Raw genomic sequence first — 25192 nt, forward strand, 5'->3', positions numbered from 1 at the left:
CATGATGTTCTCTTATGTTTTGTGTTATATTTCTTGTTTTCTCTATATGTACCTGAATTCTTCCTTAGATGCCAAATAGATTTAACATGTATGAACCAGAAGGTTAAATGTCTCTTTTTCTTCTGTTGAAATATCTTAATTGTATACCGAACAAGAGAATAGGAGTCAAAACCATCATTTGTTGGCTCAGTGGTCCATGGATAAGTTGTAAACCAAGAATTTTGGAATCATGAGTTTGAACTACGGTACACATGGGTTTTCTGTGATCAGTCGATATGTATTAAAGGTTGTTAGGTTCTCTTCATTAGGAACAATAACAAAAACTTATCGTTGATAATTGAAAAGTTACAAAACTTAAAAGACTCTCTTAAAGAAAACCGAAACATAAAATAACACGAATAATTGCAAAAACCTCAAGAGAGAGCCACCCCAAAAAGCTGCACAGGTCTTTACTTGCAAGCAAGTGAGATAGCTTTCTTTGCCTTTTGTTTTGCTGAATCAAAGTCTTTCTTTGTGGTCCTGAAAGGCAAATTCAAACCTTCACCATTCTCCAATACCATTATTGCCTATTTGGAAAGTTTGTGTTTTAGCCACAACTATAGGGTGAAGAATATGAAGCCAAAGAAGCTCATTGCATGGTCCAAAGGATACAATTCTTAGAAGAGAATAAGGATCATGTTTTGTCCAAACACAAGAAAACACATAGAAACTGACAAGCAGCTTCACCCAACAGGTGATTTTGTAATGTCTTCTCTGTCTCTGCTTTGATGCTGATGATACCCACTCGTGAAGTTTCTTCCTTCTGAGTACACTATTAACTTACTGACTAACACTAGTGACTACTCACATGCATGCTCCACCAACTATTTTTTAAATTCGTTTGGTAACAATTTTATTTTTACGTTTCGATGTTTAATTTTCACCTTCTTTTAAACTCTTTTAAAATCTTAGCTGTTCTGGCCCGGTACATTCTTCAAAACCTAAACTCTTCTCCAACTTGGCCCTATCCCACAAGGGTTGTGCTTATTTGATTTGTTCGTATAGTTGGTTTGTTGTTAGTTTACATAAACCGAATGTTTGGATTCTTATACAAGTTTCAACCACTATATTCGTATTTTTTTTTTTCCATTTTTGGCACTCTCTTTAACATTTTCATTGATATTTTCACATTTTCATAATATAATAATAATAATAATAAAAAGCACAAACCATAAAAATAAGAAATAAAATATTATTAATGTAAATATAATATAAATAATAAATATTTCAACTTATTTAAAAAATGTTAATCGTTTATTTATTAACTTAATTTTTTTTTATAGTTATAATTATTTTATAAATATTTATTGATCATTTTATAATTGAGGAAGGGAGAGATGACATTAGTCAAGATAGAAGGAATTTTTTTTTCCTCCCTCTTAAGCAATCCTTAAGATACATTTCTTTAAACTAATTTAAAATATAGTACAACCACTATTTAATATCACTCTCTCTTTATAATAATAATAATATAACAATCATTTTCCAATGCTATAATGTTCATATATCACAAGCTTCTCTGTATTTTAAATCATTGCAACTCCCAAGTCACTCAGATATCATAGCTGTTTTTGTATAACATCTTTTATTATTGTCAATAAAAGGACAAAATAGCTTACTACAATCTATTACTCGCTTAACCTATTAAATAATGATTTATTATATCTTTATAATCTCAATGCTTAATTTTAATGTGATGTCTAAACTTTTAAAAGTTCTATTAGAGTATACCACATATATGAAGGTGAACATTAAATTTCTTACAATTGAGTTATGCTCATATTGACAATTTATATCATTTGATTAAAACTTAACGAATGTTTTGCTTAAACTTTTTAATCTTAAACATGTGATTGCAGCCGTTAAAGATATTACAAACCTTTTACACCGACTCTTATAAATTTTTATTTTTATTTTTGTGACGATAATGAATCAACCTACATGTTCTATAAAATGGAACAATAATTAGTTAAATCACTAAATTAAAGTTAGCTTAACTCAACATATGCATGGTCTTCCTCTCTAGAGGTCAAAGGTTCGACTCTTCACTTTCACAATTGTTTACTAAAAAAATACTAATTATAAAAATGTACTTCATTAGCTTGTGTCTCATATAAGTAGATTTTATCGATAATTTGTCCATTCATAAATTACATCGAGATTTGTAACACTATAAACATTACCTTTACATCTTTGAAGTAGTTGGGTTTAAGTTGTCTAAAATTTTAATAACCAATAATGAAGGGCTAATTTGAATGATGTTGAAAAATCCACCTAAAAAGGGCATAATTTGGAGGTTTTGTGATGGAAATCATAATGACAAGAGTGTGTGAACAATATGAAGCTTTTTTTCTTCTTTACTTTCAACTTTCCCTCTTGAAACTTACCCCATTCCCATCATTGGTTGAGGGGTTGGTTGCTTTTGACTTGTGAAGAAAAGCACCAAAATTTAAGGGATTTATGTCCTAACATTTTCATATGATTTGAGTACATGTTCGTGTTTTTCACATATGATCGAATGTCAAAAATGTACATTTTCTTTTAATACTATATATATATATTTTTCTTATTTGAATTTCGACTTTTGGATCTTCTAATTGTCCTATATATTCATCGATATATTCCTTGATTTGAAATTTCATGATCTAAGTTGCATTTGAAAAAAATATCATAACCCCCACCACTTTCCATTTGCTAAAATGATCAAATTGAAGGCCATTAACCATAAAGTCAAAAAGTGGGTGCCTGTCAATTTAATCTTCTAGGAATCCTAAAGCATCATTTCAGTTTCTTTCTCCTAAGAACTATCATCTCTATAAAATGTTCTTTTTACTATGATAATTAAGTTTGAGAATTTTGAATCTTTAATCGGCTTTTTCTCTTCTGATTTGTGAGTTAGATTCTATTAAGAATAAAAAATAAACTTTTTTTTTAAGTATTATGTTATAAATAATAGGATGATATTTGAATTTAAGTTATGCTCCCGATGTAAATATATATTTTTTAGAGTGAGGTCGAGAGATCCAAACCTTTGAAATCTTAATCGACGATATATGTATTTTAACTAGTCGAGATATGTTCATGATAAGTAATGGCAATATTTTTTGGGGAAGACAAATATCATAAGTTTTTTTTTTTTAAAAAATAAAATAAAATAAAGAAATTGTGAGCAAGTTAAGACTGATAAAATTTTAAAATAGAAAAGAAAAAACAAATATGCCTGGTTTCGTCGATAAGAATTTCATTTTTATTTTATTTAAAAAATAAATGTATCCCACAATTCGTTTTACATACTTATTACCATTTAACATTTTATTAGACCTAAAATGAGCATAATTCAACTGGCATAAAACTTATATTATCGACTTCAAAGTCAGTGGTTTGATCTCCCACCTTATATATCATTAAGGAAAAAAAAAACATTTGATGAATATATAGCTTAAGTTCTTTTAAAAAAATAAAAAATAAAAACTATTCCTTTCAATTTCTAAAAAATTGGTTTAGATTTTAAAAGTTCTTTTTAAAAAATAAAAAATAAAAACTACACCTTTTCATTTCTAAAATTTGGTTTAGATTTTAAAAATGTTTCAAAAAGCAAATTAAAAAAACATATGGATAGAATAGAGTTTATAAGCTTTAACTTTCCGAAACAAATTAGAGTTATCAAAATGAGCAAAGAAAATTCTTATCAAACAACTCTAAAAGTGTTTGCGCGTCACAATAAGCCTAGAAAACAAGAAACAAGATCGCTATCAAACGTGATTCTATCTAATAAATTATATGAATTAGACAAGATAAAAATTTGATAGATAAACCAAAACAAATTGGAGTTATTAAAATGAGTCAAAATTGTTATCAAACAAGCCTAAACGTGATACCCTCTAAATTTTCCAAAACCCTCTAAAAAAATCGTGAAAAATATAATAAGTCATAAGAAATAAGAAACAAAAACAAAATTATTATCGAACGGTCCTACCAACCTAACATATTATATGAATCGGACAAGATAACATTTTGATAAATAAACCAACCACAATAATATAAAGACTTGTAAGGAAAATTTGAGGGTTAAAAACTATTGAATAGGTCAAAAAGACAACCAAAACATAAGACAACTAAGTCAAACCCTAGTTGAAGCCAAATACTAAAAGACAGTCATAAATACAACAAAATAGAAAACCAAACAAGAACCTGTCCCCCAAAAAAAAAAGAAAATTTTGTAGAAATCTATGAAAGGTTGTGTATCTGTTAGCCATTAGCAAAAAGCAAAGAATTCCAATATTCTCTTCCACATCTCAAGGCTTTTAACACCTATGTTATTTTCAAAGTTCACATGCCTCTCCTTTTCAAACTTTTTGGGTAATCATTTCGTTTTTAAATTTTTTAATCTTTTAAAATTGATTCTATTATATTTTTTTTACATTTTTTTTGTAATGATCTATATATTTCTTAAGTATAAGAGTTGAATTCTTAACTAGATTTTAAAACACAAATTAAATCTATTTTTTTTTTATTTTCAAATTTTAACTTGGTTTTTTTAAACCATTGGTAAACTAGATAACAAATGAAGAAATTTGGAGATAAAAGTAGTGTCTATAAGCTTAATTTTCAAAAACTAAAACTAAAAACAAAATAGTTACCAAACGGGACGTGAATCTTTAGTTCGAATCTCAATTTTGTCGTTCAACTTTTAAATTTATTTTATTTTGCTTCTTAAACTCTTAAAAAAAATTTCGTGGTCTTTCAATTTTCAAACTTGCTTTCTTTTTTTGTTCCTAAATTTTTAGAATGTTTATTTTAGTCCATAAACTTGAAAGCATACTTGTACTAACATACTAGTTATATAATTATCATCATTATTTTATTAAATTTATAATAAAAGTAAGGATCCCATACTTTTTTTAAAAAAAAACTAAATAGATATTTTAAAATTTAATATAATAAACTTAGAAAGTTTATGGACCATAATAGAATTTGTAATATCATTAGATATTGGTTGACATCATGTTTAATTATATATGAAAAAAAAATAGTCTAACACTCATACTTTTTAAAACATCATTCACATGAAATATTGAAATTGTATTTTTCTTTTTTTATTTCAATAATTGCATGGGCATCAATCTATCATCTTTTAAATAATAATTAGTGTCTTATTCAATGAGCAATGCTCGAATTAGCTTGAGATGAGTTATCTTATTGGATGTATGGTAGAAAATTTTATAGTGCAAATGTTATTTCTATGAATATATTGGAAAGATTAAAACCTCGTTTGATAACCATTTTGATTTTGTTTTTTAGTTTTTGAAATTTGTACTTACTTTTTTACAACTTCTTTATCATAATTTCCATCATTCCTAACTAAACACCTTAATTCCTAGCTAAATTCCAATAATAGAAATACATATTAAAAACTGTTTTTCTAAATTATGTTCCGTTTGGTAACCATTTTAGTTTTAGTTTTTGGTTTTTTGAAAATTAAGCTTAAAAATACTGCTTCCACCTCCAAATTTCTTCATTTATTATCTACTTTTTACCAATTGTTTTAAAAACCGAACCAAAATTTGAAAACTAAAAAAAGTAAGCCTCGTTTGATAATCATTTCGACCTCGTTTAGTAACCATTTAGTTTTTTTTTTTTTTTTTGAAAATTAAGCTTATAGACATTACTTCCACCATCAAATTTCTTCCTTAGTTATCTATTTTTTTACTAATAATTTAAAAAACTAAGCAAAAATTTGAAAATTAAAAAAATAGTTTTTAAAAAGTTGTTTTTGTTTTTGTAATTTAGTTAAGAATTCAACCATTATACTTGATAAAGGTGCAAATCATTGTAAGAAATGGGAAAGAAATAAGCTTAATTTTTAAAAACCCAAAACAAAAAACAAAATGGTTACCAAACTGGGTCTTCATGCTTTGTTTTTATTTTTTAAAAATTAAATATATTTTCTTCCTATTTCTTACAATGATTTACATATTTATCAAGTCAATGATCGAATTCTTAACCAAATTCCAAATTCCAAAAACAAGTTTTTAAAAGTTTTTTTTTCAAATTTTGACTTGGTTTTTTAAATCATTGATAAAAGGTAGATAGCTAAGTAAGAAATTTGGAGGTGAAAGTAATATTTACAGACTTAATTTTAATTAAACAAAACAAAAAATCAAATGGTTAACAAACTAGGTCTTAATTTTTAAAACTCAGCTTAGATTTGAAACCACTCCTAAGTAGTAAATAACAAAATAAAGAAATCAATAGGTCGGAATAATATTTATAGATTTAATTTTGAAAAACAAATAATTATCCAACGAGACCTAAATTTTCCATATGTAACTAACTCGAGATATTATTGCTCTATCACTTAATCATAACACTCATACATAAACTTCTTCGATTTTGATTCTAATTAGTCATTCTCTTTAGCACCTAAATTGATGTGTAATGTATTATTAGAACCACATAAAGTTAGATCTTCATATGAAAAAATATGAGCCAATTATTAGAAAAATGTTTGGTTAGTTTGATTATGACAGGGAACCTAGAGAAATTATTGCATCAAGTGCTTCTATTCTATTCTTTTCTTTTCTTTTTTCCCCTTGATAATAATGGTAAATCTTGAAGCTTGGTGGTCTCTCTCTCTCTCTCTCTCCTTTTTTTTTTTTTTTAAAAGCTTTTATTAAGCAAGGATAAGTGTAAAGTCACTCAACAAACAAAAATCCAGGTATTTTGTCTGTTGATATATATATATATATATAGCTACTTTTTTAATGGTAATTAAAGCTTTAATTGATGGAAAATAATTAGGACTTTGTATATATTGTGGTAGAAGTTAAAGTTTTAGCCAAAGAAAATATAAAAAAAAATGTTGAATCTGTCTATTTTCATTATCTTTAGGAAAAGGAAGTGAATTACAGAATTTTAAAGTAAATTATTGACACAATAAAATGCTAAACTCACATCCAATGTTTCAAATTGTAGTTTTTAGATACTAGTATTTGTTTTTTGATAATCTCATCTAGAGATTGTTTAACTTAATGGAAGCATTGGAAGGTTGATCAAAAGAGAGATTAAAAGAGATGAGAGAGTGTATGTGGCAGTAATTTTAATTTACACATTTATTTTTAGTTGGCCAAAAGATGCAAGTCCAAATATTATTCCAAGTTATGAGATGACATTCCAATGGAAGCATTTCTAGTGAAAGTTACATTTCACATTATCATTTTTCAATTAAAATCACAACTCCTTTGACCATGGCTCACTTTCTCTACTCTCTAGTTCTTTTTCATATTATACACCTCTTTTTTTCCCCTTTTAAATGTTTATTCTCTTTAAAATTATAAAAAGATGAAACAAAAAGAGTCTCTTAAATCGAGTTGTTTATGTATACATATAATTGTTTAAAGATTGTACTTGATGACATTTGTAAACAAGTTAGTACGAGGTGTTTAGTTTACAAATTTGGAAAGATGAGTATTGTATATATTATAGGATTTTGAAGGTCGTATGACTTTATAATGAGAAGTTAAAATATATGTCTTTAATTATTAGAGAGTGCAAAGGAATATGTTTCAAAAGATTGAGCTTACTCTTTTCAAAAATAAAAATAGAAATAATAAAAATCTTAAAGCACTTTTCTTCCCCCATGTTCCATTGGCACTCATGATGAAGCTTTAAGCCTTTAACGCATTGTTAATCACCATGGGAATGTCATTGGTACTATCATTCACTCCCTTTCTAAACATCTATGCAATATAGGATTCAAGCTCAACACAAGATACTTCGATAGATATGCCTGAGAGTCAAGTTTTAGTGAACAAGATCGTCTCTTAAAAGCAATAAATATTGATCATGTTAAGATATGTATTGTTCATTGATCATGTTAAGCTATGTATTGTTCATGTTAACATTTAATCTAGTTCATGTTAAGATAGTTGACGAACCTCCATTTGCCAAGACCTATAAACACCAAGTCTTTTCTAGCTTGAAGTCTACTCGATGCATCTTTTTACTCCCACAAAAAAACAAAACAAAACAAAACAAATATTAATCTTACACACACAATGCATTCGATTTATGAGTTTGTAAAATATAAAAGTTGGTACAATATCTATAACCTTAAGTTTGTAACAAGATTAGCAAATTCTTACATATGAATTCACCTTTCAAGCCTTGGTTAAACAAATCCATTCAGGCTTATGTGCCATGAAATATTTCATCCCAAATCCCCAAAATATCTGAAAAGACAACTACACCAAAGTAGGAAAATGTTCCATGGATAGACCATACAGAGCTTTAATTTTTTAGAAGAAAACTTCAGGCAGCATCCACCAAACAAAATATTTATCAATTGGTTTGTTTTTCTAATCACATTGAAAATATCTCAACCGCTCACCATACACCATTGCCAGTGTCTATCAATCTCTCTGATGTTATTCATGAGAAAGAAGACTTGTAATCATGAGAGAGAGAGAGAGAGAGAGAGAGAGGAACATTTTATAAGCAAGTTATATTAGAGCTACGAGATAGAGACAAAATAACAAAGAGGTGATAAACTTATAAGTTACATTATATTTATTACAACAAGAGAAATTGTCTATCCGAACATAAATCAACTAGTTTAGAATATATCTCTTGATCTGAGATTTAAAATTTGGAGAGAAGAGACTACCTTGGAAAGAATATAATGGCAATTCACTTCCATTTCTTCATATGGTTCTATTAAGATGCTCACATAGAGATTATTTTGAGATGGAAAATATCAATCATATGTGTAATGTTGTCATTCAAGTTTATGTGGATGAATAGAGGATCCTAAGTACTATAAGAGTTTTAAACTAAGTTGTTTCCCCACCTTTGATTGTAGTTTTCATTTTAGGAAGTTACAAATGTGCCCCCATATAAACAAAGAAAAGATGAAGGCCTTCACTATCCAAACCAAATTGTACCCAATGAATTCACCCACTTCAGAGTTCAGAGACAAGGCCACCAACTTATATTAGGCTGTTTCCTTCAGTGACAGCATAAACAAATCATTCTAGAAAATCATAAGAGGCAGGAAATTGTGAAATTCAACTAGCTTTCAACAAAATTAGGATATGCCAAATGGAAGGTACAATGAAAAGACACTCTAACAAGGAAGGACCTTATGCAAAGCTAACAAATGGCTGTGATGAAACCCGACTCAGGCTGTATTTATAAAACGAAGAAAAATAGAATAAAATTAAAAATGGGACTTTCTCCTCAATTCTAAACTACGAAATAAGAACAATCAGCAAAAGTCTACTGTTATCCTCGAGCTATCATTTGCTAACTCTTTCAATAGAAACCAGACAAGATCATAGAGGAGAACATTGGCGGCAAAATCCGGCAGCTGAAACCAAGGGACGCCATTCTCATGTTTGTGTGTGTATATGGATTGGTGGCACAAGAAAGGTAGCTATAAGGTGGGAAAAGAATTTCCAAAAGAAAGAAGCCAGGAATGACTATCATGCGTCGCACTAGCTCAACCTCATGTTCTGCCTCGTCTTGATCATTCGTTTCAGGGTAGCCAGCCAGAAGCTGCACTCGTCCCATTCGCTCGTCGTAAGAAGCACCTATAAGCAGCAGTAAATGAATGCATCTCATTTTGGATTGTAGAACAAAACAAGAAAGTAAGAACTTCATTAAACAAATACCTGGATCTGTAGTGCACGACCATAATCGCCAGTATCCAGAGCTTGGCAGAGCTGCACAAGCTTATCAGCAGCATTTTTAGATATATCCCCGCCGTTCAGTTTGCTGAACAATGCACCCATCTTCCTTGAGTTGTCTTCAATTTCCCGCTTCTTACCCGGATTTGCCCGAGCACCACCCAATGCTTCTGAGGTCTCATTGAAAAGTCTTGTCAACGTTGCTACCACAGGTTTTTGATGAGCTGCAGAATATTAACCAGTTATTGTATCTAAAAATAAACATATGTGCATAGTATGTAAGTTGTATAAGGTGCAAAAGACATGTACATCCACTATCCAGAATTACATCATCATGAATTAAGATGGAATCGTAATGAGCATGAATTTCAGAAAAACTGACCAGAATATAACTAATAATTACCAGGTACGTTTGAAGTATCAGCAGTCTGCACAGTTGGTGGTGGGGCTGGAGGCATCACAGCTGGCTGTGCTGGAGTAGATTGTGTAGGGCTGGGAGGCTGAACCAAACCCATTCCAGGTAGCTGAACGGCTCCTGGATTAGGAACTGGCATGAATCCCCTAGACGGAGGAGCGGGAGCCACAACCTGAGGCATTTTATGCCCAGGAACCGAATCCATGTGCGATGGGACAGGGCCAACTGAAGCGGCTGATTGTATAGGCTGATAAGTAGGATTTGCAATTCCCTGAAATATTTTAAAAACAAATGTCAGAATATCATTAAAAAGTATCTCTTACACTTAAATGATATGATTTGATGCATTCATTATAGAAGGATTACGAACAGGGTACAACTGAGAACCCAAAGTGGGAGGCTGTTGATATTTTTCCACATTTCTCAAAGCAGAAGGTGTTGCAGGAACAAATGGCCTCGGAGCAGGTTGACCCGGAGGTGCAGAGAAATTTGTCTAAAACCAAAACCAAATTATTATTGTTAGACCAACCCAATTCCTAAAAGAATTTCAAGCAGCATCAAAAAATATTATCTTATATAGAATGCAAGCCATGATAATCATAATCAATCCTTTACATCACATGGACATTTACTCCAAAAGAACTCTCCCAAAGATCTTTGAAGAAATGTCAGTCTAAACGCTGGCATTCTTCCAAAGATATGGCAGGTCAATATTAGATTGATGCAGGATGATAATATTTAGAAGGAACGCCTATACTTTTTGGGACTGACCATGAGACCTACATTACTTGTTTTTAAACTTCAGAAGATAATATTTAGAAGGAAAATGTTGTGGTTTCGTTTCATTGTATTTTACATTTTTAAAATAATGTTTCAGCGTTCATATTTTGAGTTCATTTACATTTTAAGATTGCTTTGGATTAATCAAAATGCTATTCATATATGAATTCTAGTGTCATAAAACCCTAATTTTAATTATGTCCAAATTCTTTGGATTTTTATGTCCTTGTTCAATCCTAATAGATTTGTTGGCTAGTGGAGCCAAGTATAGGATTAAAGAATAATCAACAAATAATACCTCTGGAGCCTGTGGTGCCTGTGATGGAAGAAATAAATTAGGCTGTGGTGCAGGCTGATATGGTGTAGGAGCAGTGTACCCTCTTCCCCCATACGCAGTCTGGGAATAGCTATCATTGTATGTAGTGGTAGGCATACTCTGATGGAATTGCGCTGAAGCAGACTCCTAAGTCATCGACAAGTTAAATGCAGAATTCCTTGAAGCAAGGCAATAGATCAACAGGTTCAAAGCAACCAAAACCAGAAAACATATGGCATAAAGGAAAGGAAGATAAGACACCTGATAATAATGTTTGGTGGCTTCAGAACCATATACGTTTTCACTTGGTTGCTGAGAGTATTCAATAGTTGATGTCTTGTCATTTTTATCTGTGACACAAAAGTAATGCACATGCTTAGATAATAACATCTAACTCGAAACAATTCCCTCCCTTAACCTAACCCCAACAAACTCTTGTAGCGGGGAAACTACCTCAGGAATACACACAAAAAGAAAAACATGCAGTTCGCATTTATAGCTTATAACTTTGGTGCTATTTGATAAAATTAGTAAATGATAAAGAAATGTTAAAATTTAGAACTATAAGCATATTTCCGAATCTTTTGTACTTTATCAGTATTGAACTTAATGTAAAACAAATAACTTCACCAGTTCATCTTTTCCAACATTTATGTGGCATGGTCAACCTCAAAAATCCAAAAACTTGAGAATCAAATTGGACCAAAGACAATATTTGTAATCGTACTCTGAAGTTATACTTTTCTAAAGAGTTATGGTTAAATAGTTAACAGTTTGTGCCCTCAAGTATCATCAAACGTTTTGAGCTTTCAAATGAAAAGCACATGACCATAGGCGAAGCCAACAAAGGTCAAGGCATAAAACGAAAGTAGAGTCAATAAATCAGGATATTCTATTGATCACATGACCAATGTTTTAATGACAGAGCACTCACCAGACTCTGTAGAGAGGGAAATCCGATCTCTCAAGATCACAAGTTCGGGTGTCAATTCTTCAGATCCCAATAACTTAATATACTCCAGTGCCGTTGTTAGCTGTCCTTGACTTGCCAATATTTCAGCATATTTCTCAACAAGCTTGCATAAAGTTACACTAAATCTCTTTTGTCCAGTGGCCAAAGCAAGCACAATAGTCTTTTCCATCAAATCCTAAGCAAAGCAAAAGGCTTGTTCAGCTTTATAGTCCAATAATAAGTTCAATGATGTCTCTTAAAGAACACTTACCTGAAGAAGATCAATATAAGATTTTCCTTCACGCTCAGTAGACAAGCTCCTCGACCAGATTTCAACAGTTTTATCAATATTTCCAGCACATATATAGCACAGAGTTGCTGGAAGTGTATAACCGGCAACCATAAGTTTTGAAGCAAGGGTATCACAGAGCATGGTCCATTCATCTTTTTGTGCAAACTGTTAATTGATACAACAACAACATTAACGTTGCAACATAGTAGTAATTCCCTTGAAAGATTAATTTTATGGAGAAATCAGATATCCGCGAAAATCAGCATGAATACTAAAAGGACACGTTTACTTTTAGTAAGATTCAAATGCTTGATGAACAACATAATCTAGTGAACTGCTCCCAGAATTTCCTGGACAGTACAGTCCATAGATGAAAACTGGAGCTTTTTTAACACCATCGGCAACATGAAAGTGTAATTATAAACATTTCTCTAGCATCTGCTAATATGATTGGAATTTATTTCCTGGAAATAGTCAAATAACCACATTTAACATAAACCAGACATGTCTGAGAATTAAAGCCAAAAAGGAAGAAACTGATAACACGGCGGGTACAAGTCTAACACAATTTTCAGTAACCATCTTGGCAACCCTTCTTACAAATATAGTGCATCAAAATCCTTTGCACCAAATTCTAATAAACAAATATTGACATCACCATCTTTCTAAGAATTCTTTTCCAAATTAAATATAAAACTTACACTGCAGAGAAGGGCAAGGGTTTCTTTCCAGAATTTCAGGGGCCTTGTATTCACAAGACTCAATAGATCATTGTTGACCATTGCAGAAACAATCTGATGGAAGAAAAATAAGCAGATTAGTTTGTGGAGCCTCATCCTCATAGACGCTAAAAGATGCCTCTGACTGTTGTAAAACTTATCAAAATAGTAGAGCAATAAAAAATTAATATTCACTGCTTCATGAGAAGAGAATAAAGTTTCAGCTACCTTTAAGTATGGTGAACGGGACATTTTTAGATATTGATCTCGTGTATTCTCCCACAAGGACCCACCACCAACATGTGCAATAACCAAGGCATCAGCCATTTTGTTTGCAGATACACACAACCCAACAGCCCCCTTATAATCACCTACAACTAATGCCCGCTGCACACCATCAGCAAATGATGCATCTCCATTATCTTCCACTCCATCCTCAACTTGTGGTTCTTCAGCAGCAACAGTCTCCTCAGCAGCATGGTTATCACCAGAGATTGATAAAGGTGTGTCAGCTTTTGGACTGGGAAGATTGTTAAAGAAATCCTCCCCATTGTCAGATGGAAATAATGTGGCTACTCTACCATCCCCATATCCAATATTATCTGCTGCTGTATCATTCAGATGGAGAGCATCGACACCCTGGGAAATCTCTCCTTCAGAATCTTGTGATTCAGTCGATACACTAAAACCAAGATGCCTGAGAAGCTTCGTCCTTGCAGTTCCATCATCTTCGAACATGACTTTCAGGAATCCCCATGTTTCCCGATCATCCTCCAAACTGATTAAAGACATTACAACTGTTAACCACCACCTTCTCCATTTAAAAAAAAAGAAAGGAAGCAAAAAAGAATTAGGGATGGAGACAAATTTTAAGGTCGATGACATACTCAGAATCTTTAGACTTCTGTTCACATAAAACCCTGAGAGAGGAGCGTTCACCATTTTGTATCGCAGCTTCAAACTCAGATGAACGAGTAACCAAACTGTGCTCCATTACCAAATCATGCACATAAACCTGGAAATAAATACAGGGGTCAAAATGAAATATAGCCCTCATGGATTTCAAGTTGACCACTCCAATAAAAATACCTCTGAAGCACCAGCTGAAGCACCTGCAACAGGAGTCTTAGGTTGAAATGATACTACCTTCCCTCCAAAGCCAAAAGAGGCACCAACTGGACGTTTATACCACTTTGGTGCTCTCAAAGATACTGCATAAAATAAACATTGAATATAAGAAAACATTACAAAACCAACAATCATGTAGGAGGAAATTAGGGACAGAAAGAAAGAAAATGGGACGGCGAGGGAGAGAGAGTAAAACATATATGTTCTTTTTTTCATGCATCCATTATACTTGGAGTAAATGATAAACCTCATTTGGTTCCTTTTTTTTTTTTCTAGTGTAAGAAGTTGGTAATATACAACCTCGTTTAGTTCAATCCAAGAATATTATTACAAAAGTTTGTCAAAAGACAGGGATGGACTAATAGAAAGGTTTATTGTCTTCAACAATTATGGGGTGGAAAAGCGAACCAATGACCTTTAGAATGGTAATATATACCTTACTCGGATCGGCGACTAATAGAAAGGTTTTCGAAATAGGAACATGAACTCCAATGAAGGAAGAAAATGTACAAGATATGAAAAGGGGACCGACAATCTAAAGAGCAAAACTTTCATAAGATCAAACACACCAATGCCTTGAAAGTCCTTTATAATTTATATCTAACAAGAAGCCACAAAATAATCCTGCACCATATGCTTTCACAGTCCAAATCCTTATCACCATTAATACTTTGATTCTTTTCAAGCCATAACTTTCCAAAAGGCCATAAGAGAACAAAACCTATCACCATTAAAACACTTCCCATCTGCAAGCTCCGCAAGATAGAAAGGATAGGTTTTCCACATTAAAGCACGACTCCACAAAACACCAAAGGCAATCACTGCTTGGTTTAATATCTGACTTCATCCTTATCTGAAGCAGATTTTCCCAGCCTGTATAGAGATGGTGGGACCAAAGCGATTCTACAAATGATGGTCCGGACACCAACCTATGGTGGATGAGGGCACCTGGGTGAATCAATTCTGTAATCAAGGTGTTGAAATGTTAAGTTCCCAGGGAGCTGAAGTTGAGACTTGAGGAACCTTCCATCTCAGTACCTATTCTTATTTTAGATGGCAACCCTCAAGTTTTAAATAAGAATTTGGAAGACCCTACTTCCTCACAACTAGGGGGAAAGAGTATTTTAGATGAAAACTCCACTACTTAGCTAAACAACAACAGTTTGTGTATTTTTCCAATTCCAATAAGAGAGAGAAACATGGGGATCAGATAATCAAGTGAAAAGGCCAAGGCATAAATGGGTTTCACTATATTATAGTGAGAAATTACCAATTAAATTACAGGAGCCAGTGAGCCTATGAGTGCAAAGGAACAAAGGAGACCAGCGAAGAAAAGAACAAGAAAATCAAATGTACTAAGGTTATTTCACAGTATAAGACAGCCACCAGATGGACAAATGTGCACCAAAAACCAACTTACCTGCACTAAAATCATTCTCTCCTACACCGTAACGACTGCAACTCTGTAAAAAGAAGGGAAAGTAGAATAAAAGGATCAGATTTTATGCCAAAAAACTATGAAAATGAAAAAGAACTTGATACATCAAATTTTCATGAAAAATGGAGGCACCAAATATGGGTAACGATGATTTCATTTCACACAGAAGAGCAGTTGATCACATTAATAGCCTTCGCAGGTTCACTTCCATATATTGAAAAAACATTCAAAGAATATATCTCACAACCAAATCACTCATGACTAAGTTTTACACATCTTATTGATAGTATGATGCCCTTTTATTAGCTTAGAGAGGATGCTTTACACGGTGGTTTTTTTGTTTGACCTCACTTTCTTCATTTATTCCTCTTCATAAAAGTTTGGCTTATTTATTAAAAGACAAGGAGAAAAGAAACAATGATGCAAACAGAACTACAAAAAGCCAAACTTTAGTTTCATGTGGCCCGACTTCTGAACAGCACGTCAACTTTCTCAATATATAAGAACTTGCACAACGGAACAGGCCACACAATTTAAAACTAAAAATTTGACATCTTCCAGAGAATTAAAGAATCTCTTCCGTAAATGTTTTTCGATTCAACCCATAAAAGTATTCACATTTTATTCAAAAACCTGAAAGTGATGTATTTGGCCCCTTGAATTTGGCTGTAAGCTTCTTGTACGAGTGGTTCCTGTAAATGACTTACTGATTTGCAATGTCTCACAAACTCAACAACTAAAGTTCTTGCACGAGTAGGAGGACCATGAACAGACCAAATATTGGAACCTAAAAAGGAGAAACCTTTTTTTATGGGATGTCAGCTATCAAGCAATTAATCCTCGTGACAAACTTCAATGTAGGATGCCTTATATGAGCATCTCCCCTCACTGGTGCTCCATTTCAATTCTGAATCACAAGACGACCTTTTGTTACATGCCTGTATGCATCGAAATAGTGGGGCCGGATCCTCAAATATTTTGGTTGGCCGATGGTCCTCCCACAAGATCCATCTCTTCGCCTTTCTCATGTGGTACCATCCCTTCAACAATGAAAAGAAGCTCTCGTGGATGCGTTTTACTAGGGCATTCTTTTGGATCACTTAACAAGAAAGGAATCAAAGTATTTTCAAAAAAGGAAGAAGGAACTCAATTTTGATACGTTTTCTGAAGCTATAGATTTCATGACTATAATTCCGTGCAAATGCTCTCCTTTTTCATTTCTATAGTTTATCTTCTCTTTTAGCTAATTGGAGAGGCTTTTTGCAACTCCCTTGGAGTGGGGCTCTTTCCCCTTTCTTTTCTAATTTCATACCATCAATGAAATTGGTTCTTATCAAAAATAAAAATAAAAAATTGGTTTGGTTGTTCATGGAAATTCTAAAATATTATAGAATTTCTACATACACAAAGGAAATCGTTTATGTTTATGTATTCCAAGGAAAGGAATAACCGCATGTTTCAAAGAAAATGATGCGGTTGAAGAACTACTTGCATCTTGCAGAGTGTTTTTGTTGCCTCCTTTATCGTATCCTTGGAACCTTGCATTAGCTGGTTCTTCCATAATCCTTTATCTCTTATTTTTTGGAATAGGAATTAATGTCTGTAGTGGGGAAAGGACATCATGTTTCCTCCTTCCCTATACATTTTCTATCCCATTTCACTTCCGACTAGAAAGTTGAAAATTTTATCATTCCTAAACCCCATAGCAAGTTTTCGCACTATGACTCTCAATCAAACCTTTTTATCCAGCAATCCCATCACAAAAATCATCAAAGATATACTGAATAGTATACCTCAATCTCAGCCTAATAGTCCAGCTAGTGACATTTACTTCACTTTTCATAAAGTATTTAATATTAAATCAATCTTCTTTGAATATTTCTTTCTTTCAATGAAAGAGTTTCTTTAAAAGAATAATAATAATAATAATAATAAAATAAGATATTGGGGAGGGGGAAGAAAATCATTGAACACTCCCAGACATCATAATTTAACATATTAATTCTGAGGACAGAATTCTAAGAAAACCTGCACAAAGTAAAAACTTTCGCGAGTAACAAGCTTTAAAGGAATGTACCTCGATATTATATAAGCCAATCTTCCCATCAAATGATGACGCTGATATAACACCAGGAATCCTAGGATACCAGTGTACGTCAAAGTTCCAGTTGGTACTAGCAGGCAATTCGCACACAATCTACATTGGGAGAGAAAAATCAGTGAAGTTTCCTGAGTAATGCATATGTTCAAGCACCTAGTAATAAAGAATGATGGAGTACAGAATAATGAAAAGTAGAATATCAAAGAACTGCAACAGAGCCTACATCTCCAGAAATAGTATCCCAGCAGATGGTTCTGTTGTCTTTAGCACATGTCAGCAGGTAGGAGGTATCGGTGGGGCACCATGACATTGCAATTACACCTGATTTACAAGCAAAGTTCTTTTAGAAGCTTCATTTTGGCAAAAACAAACAATTAAACTTCATACAAACTAGAAGATATACAATATATCATTAGTAGATGGAGTAACATGTACGGACTACAAGTCAAATTTATCACAATTAAATAGAACTTAACCTGCTAGTTGCAAAGCATACAATTACTTCACTAATCTATCCAGTATCGTTATATGTACAGCAATTAACAAACTTAAATGGAAGAGTTCTGAAACCTTGGTTGCTTAAAAGGAGGAAAAAATAATTAATGACATGGCTCCAACAGTCTAATGCATGATGAAAATGCTTTCATCAATCGGCTGTAAAATGAGATGAAGAGAAGAGAACTAATAGGTTGCATATTATCATTTGCAAATGTGGAGCATCTAATCTTTACTTCCAACCTATCCCAGGTAGTCAGGTTATCGTTCGGTCTTTTATGACAAACAAGTTTCGATGTTATTAGTGGACAGGTACACAAACAAGCAGGCATTCATCCTTAATTCCATTTAACATGAACAATGTATTGAAAAGTCTATAACCCTCATTATTTTAGGCAATGAATTTCAATAATAATACAAGCTCAGACTGTAAAAGCTCAGCAACCCTCAATCTTTTAGTCATACAACAGGAATAAAAAAAAAATAGAAAATTTAAACACAAGACAACAATCAGAGGTCTGACAAAGTACAATGGCATCATACAAATTCCAAAAAAAGATCAATAACACCAAGAAATCCATGATCTGATTACCAGATCACATCTACTTAAACAAGGGTCATTTACCATTTTTATATATTATTCTGTAAATGTGAGAGCAATTCAAGGACAGAAACTAGAAGTATAACATAAAATTAAACTTCATTACCATACCTCTAGTGTGGCCCACAAACTCTTTAACCGGAGTCATAATATTTCGCATATCCCAAAGCTGAAAGCAAGAGAATGTGTTAACTTTAAAATGGTATTAAATCTTTACAATAATTGAGAGTATAATGTCTGGGAATCATCACCCTGAGGGAAGGAGAACTATCATCATCTGAAGCAACAACAAGTTGAGTTGCAAGATCAGGATTCCACTGCAGCACCGAGCAGCGTCTTCTAGTGGAATCTGAAAAACTGAGTTGACAGGCAATGTAAATTTATCAAATGCAACGCAAAAATTTTGGACTTTATCCAAAAAAGTTAAAATTTAATAATTCACTTAGAATTACCTTATAACTGGTTTTTGCTTCTTCAGGTCCCAAACGACTGAATCAAAGAGTTATAAACGAAATGTTAGGGAGAAAAGCCATTGTTTTGATTCTTTCTTTCAGAATATGATATCACAGAGCCGTGCAGTGGGCACAGTGCGAACTATTCTTTCAGAATATGATATTTTTTTAGTTGCTCTTATTGTAGACCACTAGACCCTTCCCTCCCCTCCCCTGCCCCTTTGTAATTAAGCTCTTTTTTCCATCTGTATTTCTTATTTCTGAATGAGAAATTAGTTTGCGATGTGTGAACATTGAAAGAGCTTTTTTGTAGTCTCGGTTGAGACTTCCCTTTCACCCTTTTTGTAATCTCATTCACAAATAGATATGTTTCTTGATTAAAAATAAATAAATTCAAAATAATAATAGTTACAAGCTTTCTTCAGTCAAGAAACCAAACTTTCATCTAGGGAAAAAAATAATAAATAAATAATAAAAGTGCCTACAATAATAACAGCCCAAAAAAATGAAAAAGGATTTCTTTCCTTACCTGTTGCTCCATTATATGACGTGGAGGCTAATATATGTTGAACTTTACTATTCCACGATAAGAATGAAATTTCACCCTGAGCTGCCGAGCCACTACCCTGCAAAAAAAATGGAATAAACAAATAAATATCCATTTAATCTGATGGTTAAAATAAGTCCGCAAAAGAGAGAAAACGGAGCATGGTAGCAAATAGCATAATGAAGTAAAGCTTTTCCTGGCATGCAAGAATATGAAGACTAGAGACCTGATGCAGCTGTTAATATCAAACTAAGCTAACTGATAGTTAGATCCATTAGATAGTCCTACTTCGCTGCCCTGAGGCAATTGTTGTCTTTTAAAGGGGACTAAATCCTTCAAATTTTAACTATTTTGTAAGGAATTTTTATATTGAAAATAAGAAAATACATAAGAACTGCACAAGGGTTGCCCCAAGAGGCAATCAAAGAGTACAGAACATCCTCCAAATGGAATTAATCGAGGGAGTACAAGTTCCAGAGTTTTTTTTTCTTTTTTTCTTTTTTTTTTTTTTTTTTTTGGTAACAAGAACTAGAAAAAAAACCTTTTTTTATAACATAATAGAAACAACTACAAAACCCATTAAAAGAAGAAACCTTTCTCCTCCATCACAAAGATTTTCAATTTTCTCTCCAGCAAAATAATCCAAGAAGCTAAAAGATGGCATAGAAAAGTCATTTTGAGAACCCAGAAATGGAGTTTCATATTCGTTGAAGCATCCAAAAATGAGGCTTTGGATAAACCTCGAGAAGTACTGATCAAGCATTGCCCTCTTGATTCAAAAAGTATCAAGAGTGACAAGGGAAATTCTTGGTGTGTAACAACCTCTACAATTCTTGTCAAGATGAACTATTTACAGAACCTCCAACTTCAAACTAAAAGTATATTGACTTGCCTTCAATCACACGAAAAACAAATATTATAAAAAAACAAGGTCGCTTAGGAAACAGTTCGCCCATGTGTTCTCCATCCAGGTTTGTGGGAGGGAGGGAACCCTCTGTCTAATACATTAGACAGTGGTTGGACGAGTACTTGCTAAATTGACCAAATGAAAGAAGCCTACTATTTCCATCCAAAGCAGGTAGGCTATGACTAACCCTTGCTCAATCGGTCCTCTCAAATGTTCCCTCTTATTTCCCACAAGTTCATGGTTTCTTACACTCCATTTCCTCTAAGCCCCTTAGTATTTGCATAGGTCCCTACCCACCACTAGGCCAAGGTGGTTACTCTCCTTGTAAATATATCAAGGAGTTCATTCGGGATTTTATTTTGTAAGGGCTAAATTTTGGATATACCCAGTAAATTGGAAGTCGGTCTCGCTCAAAGTTTGGGTGTATTGTTTCCCTACCCTACAGCATTTATTCAAGAAACTTCTAGGGCATTACAATTATAATTAACTGGTTCCGTGGCTTGAAAGTAATGATGATGTCCCATGCTTGATAAGTAGAAAGGAAATGACTAATCTCGTTGCTTTTGTTTGTATCTCTCTAATTATTTCCAAACAGAATGCAATTTCTGTCTCTAATCAAAAAAGCAAGAGAAAGGAAAAGAATGATGATTTCCATAGATTCCTCAGAGAAATATAATAATGGTGGGTACATATATATATATCATAATCTCTCTCAAGAGGCCGATGTCAAATTTAATTTTCCTAGCCCATTATAAAAGAAAAAAAAAAAGTGATGAGAGAGAAAGAGAGACATAATAGATTGCATTCCACAGCAAAAACTACATCAAAAAAAGGGTGCAAGAAACTATCCCCAAAATAGCCAAAACTATACATAAGAGTACCCATCCATTTGTCATTAACAAGAATATTAGACAATCGCAAGCATGCTGTAATAAAAATTATACAATCCAGCCCAGTCAAACCTTCAGAGGTGGAAAATGAATAGGTTGTGATGGGTTTGCTAAATCCCATATGCAGATTTCTCCGTCATCAGCTCCGGATGCAAGCAAGTTTGGTGTGATTGTATTAAATTCTAAACCACGCACCTGCAAGAACAAAATATTAGAACTATCGGTGTGAGAAATATGGTACATACAACAGTAATATCATAGCCGCCATGAACTCATGTGAGCGTTTCAAAATTTTCAAAAACTTACAGGCCCTTTATGCCTTGTTAGATGTCCAACGAGTGGAGTTTCACCTGCCTCAGGACTGAAAAAAGAAGGTGAAAAGGAGTCAAGCCAATAAAGCATTAAAGAAAGCTACACCTAACGCCCTGAAAACTATTGTAGCATAAATGTAAAATTAAACTAGTAAACTGAATCTAGTGCAAATATATTCTATTCAGAGGGATTAGAAAGGAGACGTTACTGTTCATTTTTCAAAAGGTGGGCTTAATCGTAACTCTTAGATATGATTCTCAAAATGAGATTCAGGGATTTCCGTCAATCGTAAGAAACTTTTATAAGCACTTATCAGCAAACTTCTCGACCTGTCTACAACTATCAAATAACTTAAATGGGCTAGATGTAAAGGAAACTCAATTACCAACTTTGGACCGGGTTCAGATTCATATTTGAACCAATATTTTGATGTAATGAACATTAAGGAAACATTCCCATCCATCCACCTTCACAGGGTCAAAAAGACAAAAAAAAAAATTCACAAGGGATAAATAGACCATTAAACCAATTCAGAAACTTAAAGCAACACAGACTAATCATTGCGTCAATTTGATCATTCGTAATCAATCGATTCTCACGCTACACACTTCTGCTCAAATTGCTTCCACTAACTCTTCATAGAACAGTCACAAGGGGTAGAAAAAACCAAACTCCTTAAGCCTACTGCAGTTAAATTACAACAATTTGGTTTGAAGCCAACTCCCCGAATAATAAGTACCCGTTAACTAAGAACTTATAAACTCTACTTTCCCAATTTACCAGCAACCGAAACCACTTCGGCACAAATACAATCCAAATTCTTGAACATATTGATCCAATATAAATGCAAAACCAAGTCGAATTACCGGATCAGCGCAAGAGGGTTCCAAATATCAATGTTCCCATCAACGAGTCCACCGGCAATGAAGCCCAGAGAATATTGTTCAGAACCCGATCCATTCTTTCCCCAGGAGAGGCGGTTGAAGCGCTCGGAGCTCGGAGAATCCCCAATTACAGGAAGGTCCTTATCATCCGACTGGAAATCAAGCTTGAAGATCTCGAGATTGGCTGATGAGCTAAATGACAGATCCACAGCACCCGCCATCGTCCCGGCGGCCATGTACGGCGCGTCCGGTGCTATAGCAACGGACGCCGATCGATTCACTCCTTTTATACACGCCATTGAAAACCCAAACTATGAAATAAAAAAACAACAAAAACAAACACTACACCCAACTGAATTGTCTCAACAATCTACGTATACAATTACAACCATAGAAAAGGGAGAAGAAATGATCGGCGGATCTGGAGAAATTTAGAGAAAATTTTGTTGGAGAGTGTATGAGAATTGAGGGTTGTTGTTTCGATCTGATCTATGAAATGCAAGTGAAAGTGAGAGACTCGCAATTCTCTCTCTCTCTCGCTCTCCAAAATTTTACGCAAAACAAAAATGAAAATTTTGGGATTTTGAAGCTTTTATTTTTGCCGTTTCCGGGAGTTTAATTAACGGGTTTCAGGAGCTTTGATTCTCTGTGAAATGGAACACTAGGGTTTACGTTAGTCAACGTTTTCTAAAGACGACTGCTTTGTCATTTGTCCAATGAGAAAACGACGTGTGTCTAGTTGAAGCCCATTGGGCTATTTTGGATTAGTTTTGGGCCCAATGAAGTCCATTGCTCGGAGAATACGGGCTTTTTTTTTTCACTAGTGGGCCATTATGAAATTGAAATTCAGGGAATTGGACCGTAGAGTAGTTTTTTATTTTAAAGTTTGGTTTTGAAACATAGAAAAATCGAAAAATAATAAGATTTACGGTAAGTCACATGACATATACATGGCCACGAAATTTTAAATCTCTTTTTATTCTTGTCTAGTTCTTAGCTTTTGTTATAGATGAAACTACAAATATAGTGAATGTAGAATCCTAAACAATGACGGATTATGTATACAGCATAGTTGTTGATGTCTTAGTTCTCCACTTTCCCTATTTAATGTTCAATACATATTTTATTATTAATTTAAATTCTATTAACCACTTTTTTGAATTAATTATATTATAATCAAATTTAAAGACTGAAAATGAGCATCATTCCATAATTTTCGCCCTATTTTGGAATTGAATTTATGTTTAATATTAAAATTAGATGTTTTGATTTAATTTATCCACTGATAAAAAATATTCGAAATTAATCCATTTTTAATTTGTTTGTCACCATTTTGATTCTAATTTATATATCTTTGGATTTTATATATATATTTTTATTACTTTCAATTAGAATTAAATTTTTTTTATCCTAATTAAGATTTTACTTAATGTTTTATAAATATTAGCATCTAACCATCTATATATTTCATTTCAATTTTATCATTTTTTTGTATTTTTTAATCACCTTTTATTCATTACTATCTTATTATATTATCATACCATTAATTTGTCCTTTTGACAAACAAATAAGTATCCACTTTTGCAATATTGTTGTTTTTGCTATGCTTCTACAACGAGTTATGCTTCTTTTGTGGTTTTATGATTGATGGAGTTATAAATACTAGGGAGCTTAAAAAAGCCCGATAACCCGACCAACCTGGACTATGCAACCCAAACTGTAAGGGTTGGGTTGGGTTAGATTTTATTTTAGGTTGGATTGGGTTAAAAAGTATTAAAAAAATAAATAAATTATGGGTCGGATATCGGGTTACTCCCTTTTAGAGTCGGATTAACCCGAACCAACCCGAATATGTATATATATATATATATAAACAAAAAAAAAACTTATGAGTGTGAAATGGAAACCCTTGTCCTCGTTCCTCATCCCTTGCCTAAACATTTATTCACCTCCCCAATTCATTCCACGATCGTCACTTCCCCTTTACGCCTAAACAGTAAACACTTTATATATTTTTTTTTTTTTAAAAAGAACAAACCTATGAGTGTGAAACCCTCGTCCCTAGTCTAAAAGAAAAAATCAAAATCGGTGACCCAACCCGACCTAACCCAGAAATTTTGAGTTGGGTTGAGTTGACCCTTCAAAAATGAACCGACAGGGTTCATTTAAAACAACCAAAATTTTTGGGTTGGTCCACAAAATTCCTCCAACACGGCCCATGTACACCCCTAATAAATA

General features: G+C 33.0%; 1 protein-coding gene across 1 annotated transcript; it reads right to left on the minus strand.

Annotated features, from left to right (window-relative positions):
• Positions 1-9095: 9095 nt before the first annotated feature.
• Positions 9096-23578, minus strand: LOC120090304 (transducin family protein / WD-40 repeat family protein). Its single transcript, XM_039047879.2, has 22 exons — positions 22937-23578; positions 22065-22119; positions 21831-21953; positions 19944-20040; positions 19415-19451; positions 19214-19319; positions 19074-19131; positions 18090-18187; positions 17843-17962; positions 15748-15790; positions 14289-14410; positions 14087-14214; positions 13428-13977; positions 13182-13274; positions 12460-12645; positions 12171-12384; positions 11498-11586; positions 11219-11383; positions 10511-10633; positions 10129-10411; positions 9711-9949; positions 9096-9629 (listed from the first exon to the last, which is right to left on the minus strand). The coding sequence occupies exons 1-22, from the start codon at positions 23251-23253 to the stop codon at positions 9534-9536; spliced, it is 3342 nt and encodes a 1113-aa protein (XP_038903807.1). The 5' UTR covers positions 23254-23578; the 3' UTR covers positions 9096-9533.
• Between the last annotated feature and the right edge of the window lie 1614 nt (positions 23579-25192).

Source organism: Benincasa hispida, chromosome 11 (assembly GCF_027475165.1).
Source record: "Benincasa hispida cultivar pf3 chromosome 11, pf3_genome.v1.1, whole genome shotgun sequence".
NCBI classification, from domain to species: Eukaryota; Viridiplantae; Streptophyta; class Magnoliopsida; order Cucurbitales; family Cucurbitaceae; genus Benincasa; species Benincasa hispida.

Coding starts and splice junctions, on each gene's coding strand:
- LOC120090304 (XM_039047879.2), bottom strand. CDS start 23,253: ATGGCGTGTATAAAAGGAGTGAATCGATCGGCGTCCGTTGCTATAGCA. Junction 11,384..11,497: donor CCACCAAACATTATTATCAG/GTGTCTTATCTT, acceptor TCGATGACTTAG/GAGTCTGCTTCAGCGCAATT. Junction 10,412..10,510: donor TGGGTTCTCAGTTGTACCCT/GTTCGTAATCCT, acceptor AAAATATTTCAG/GGAATTGCAAATCCTACTTA.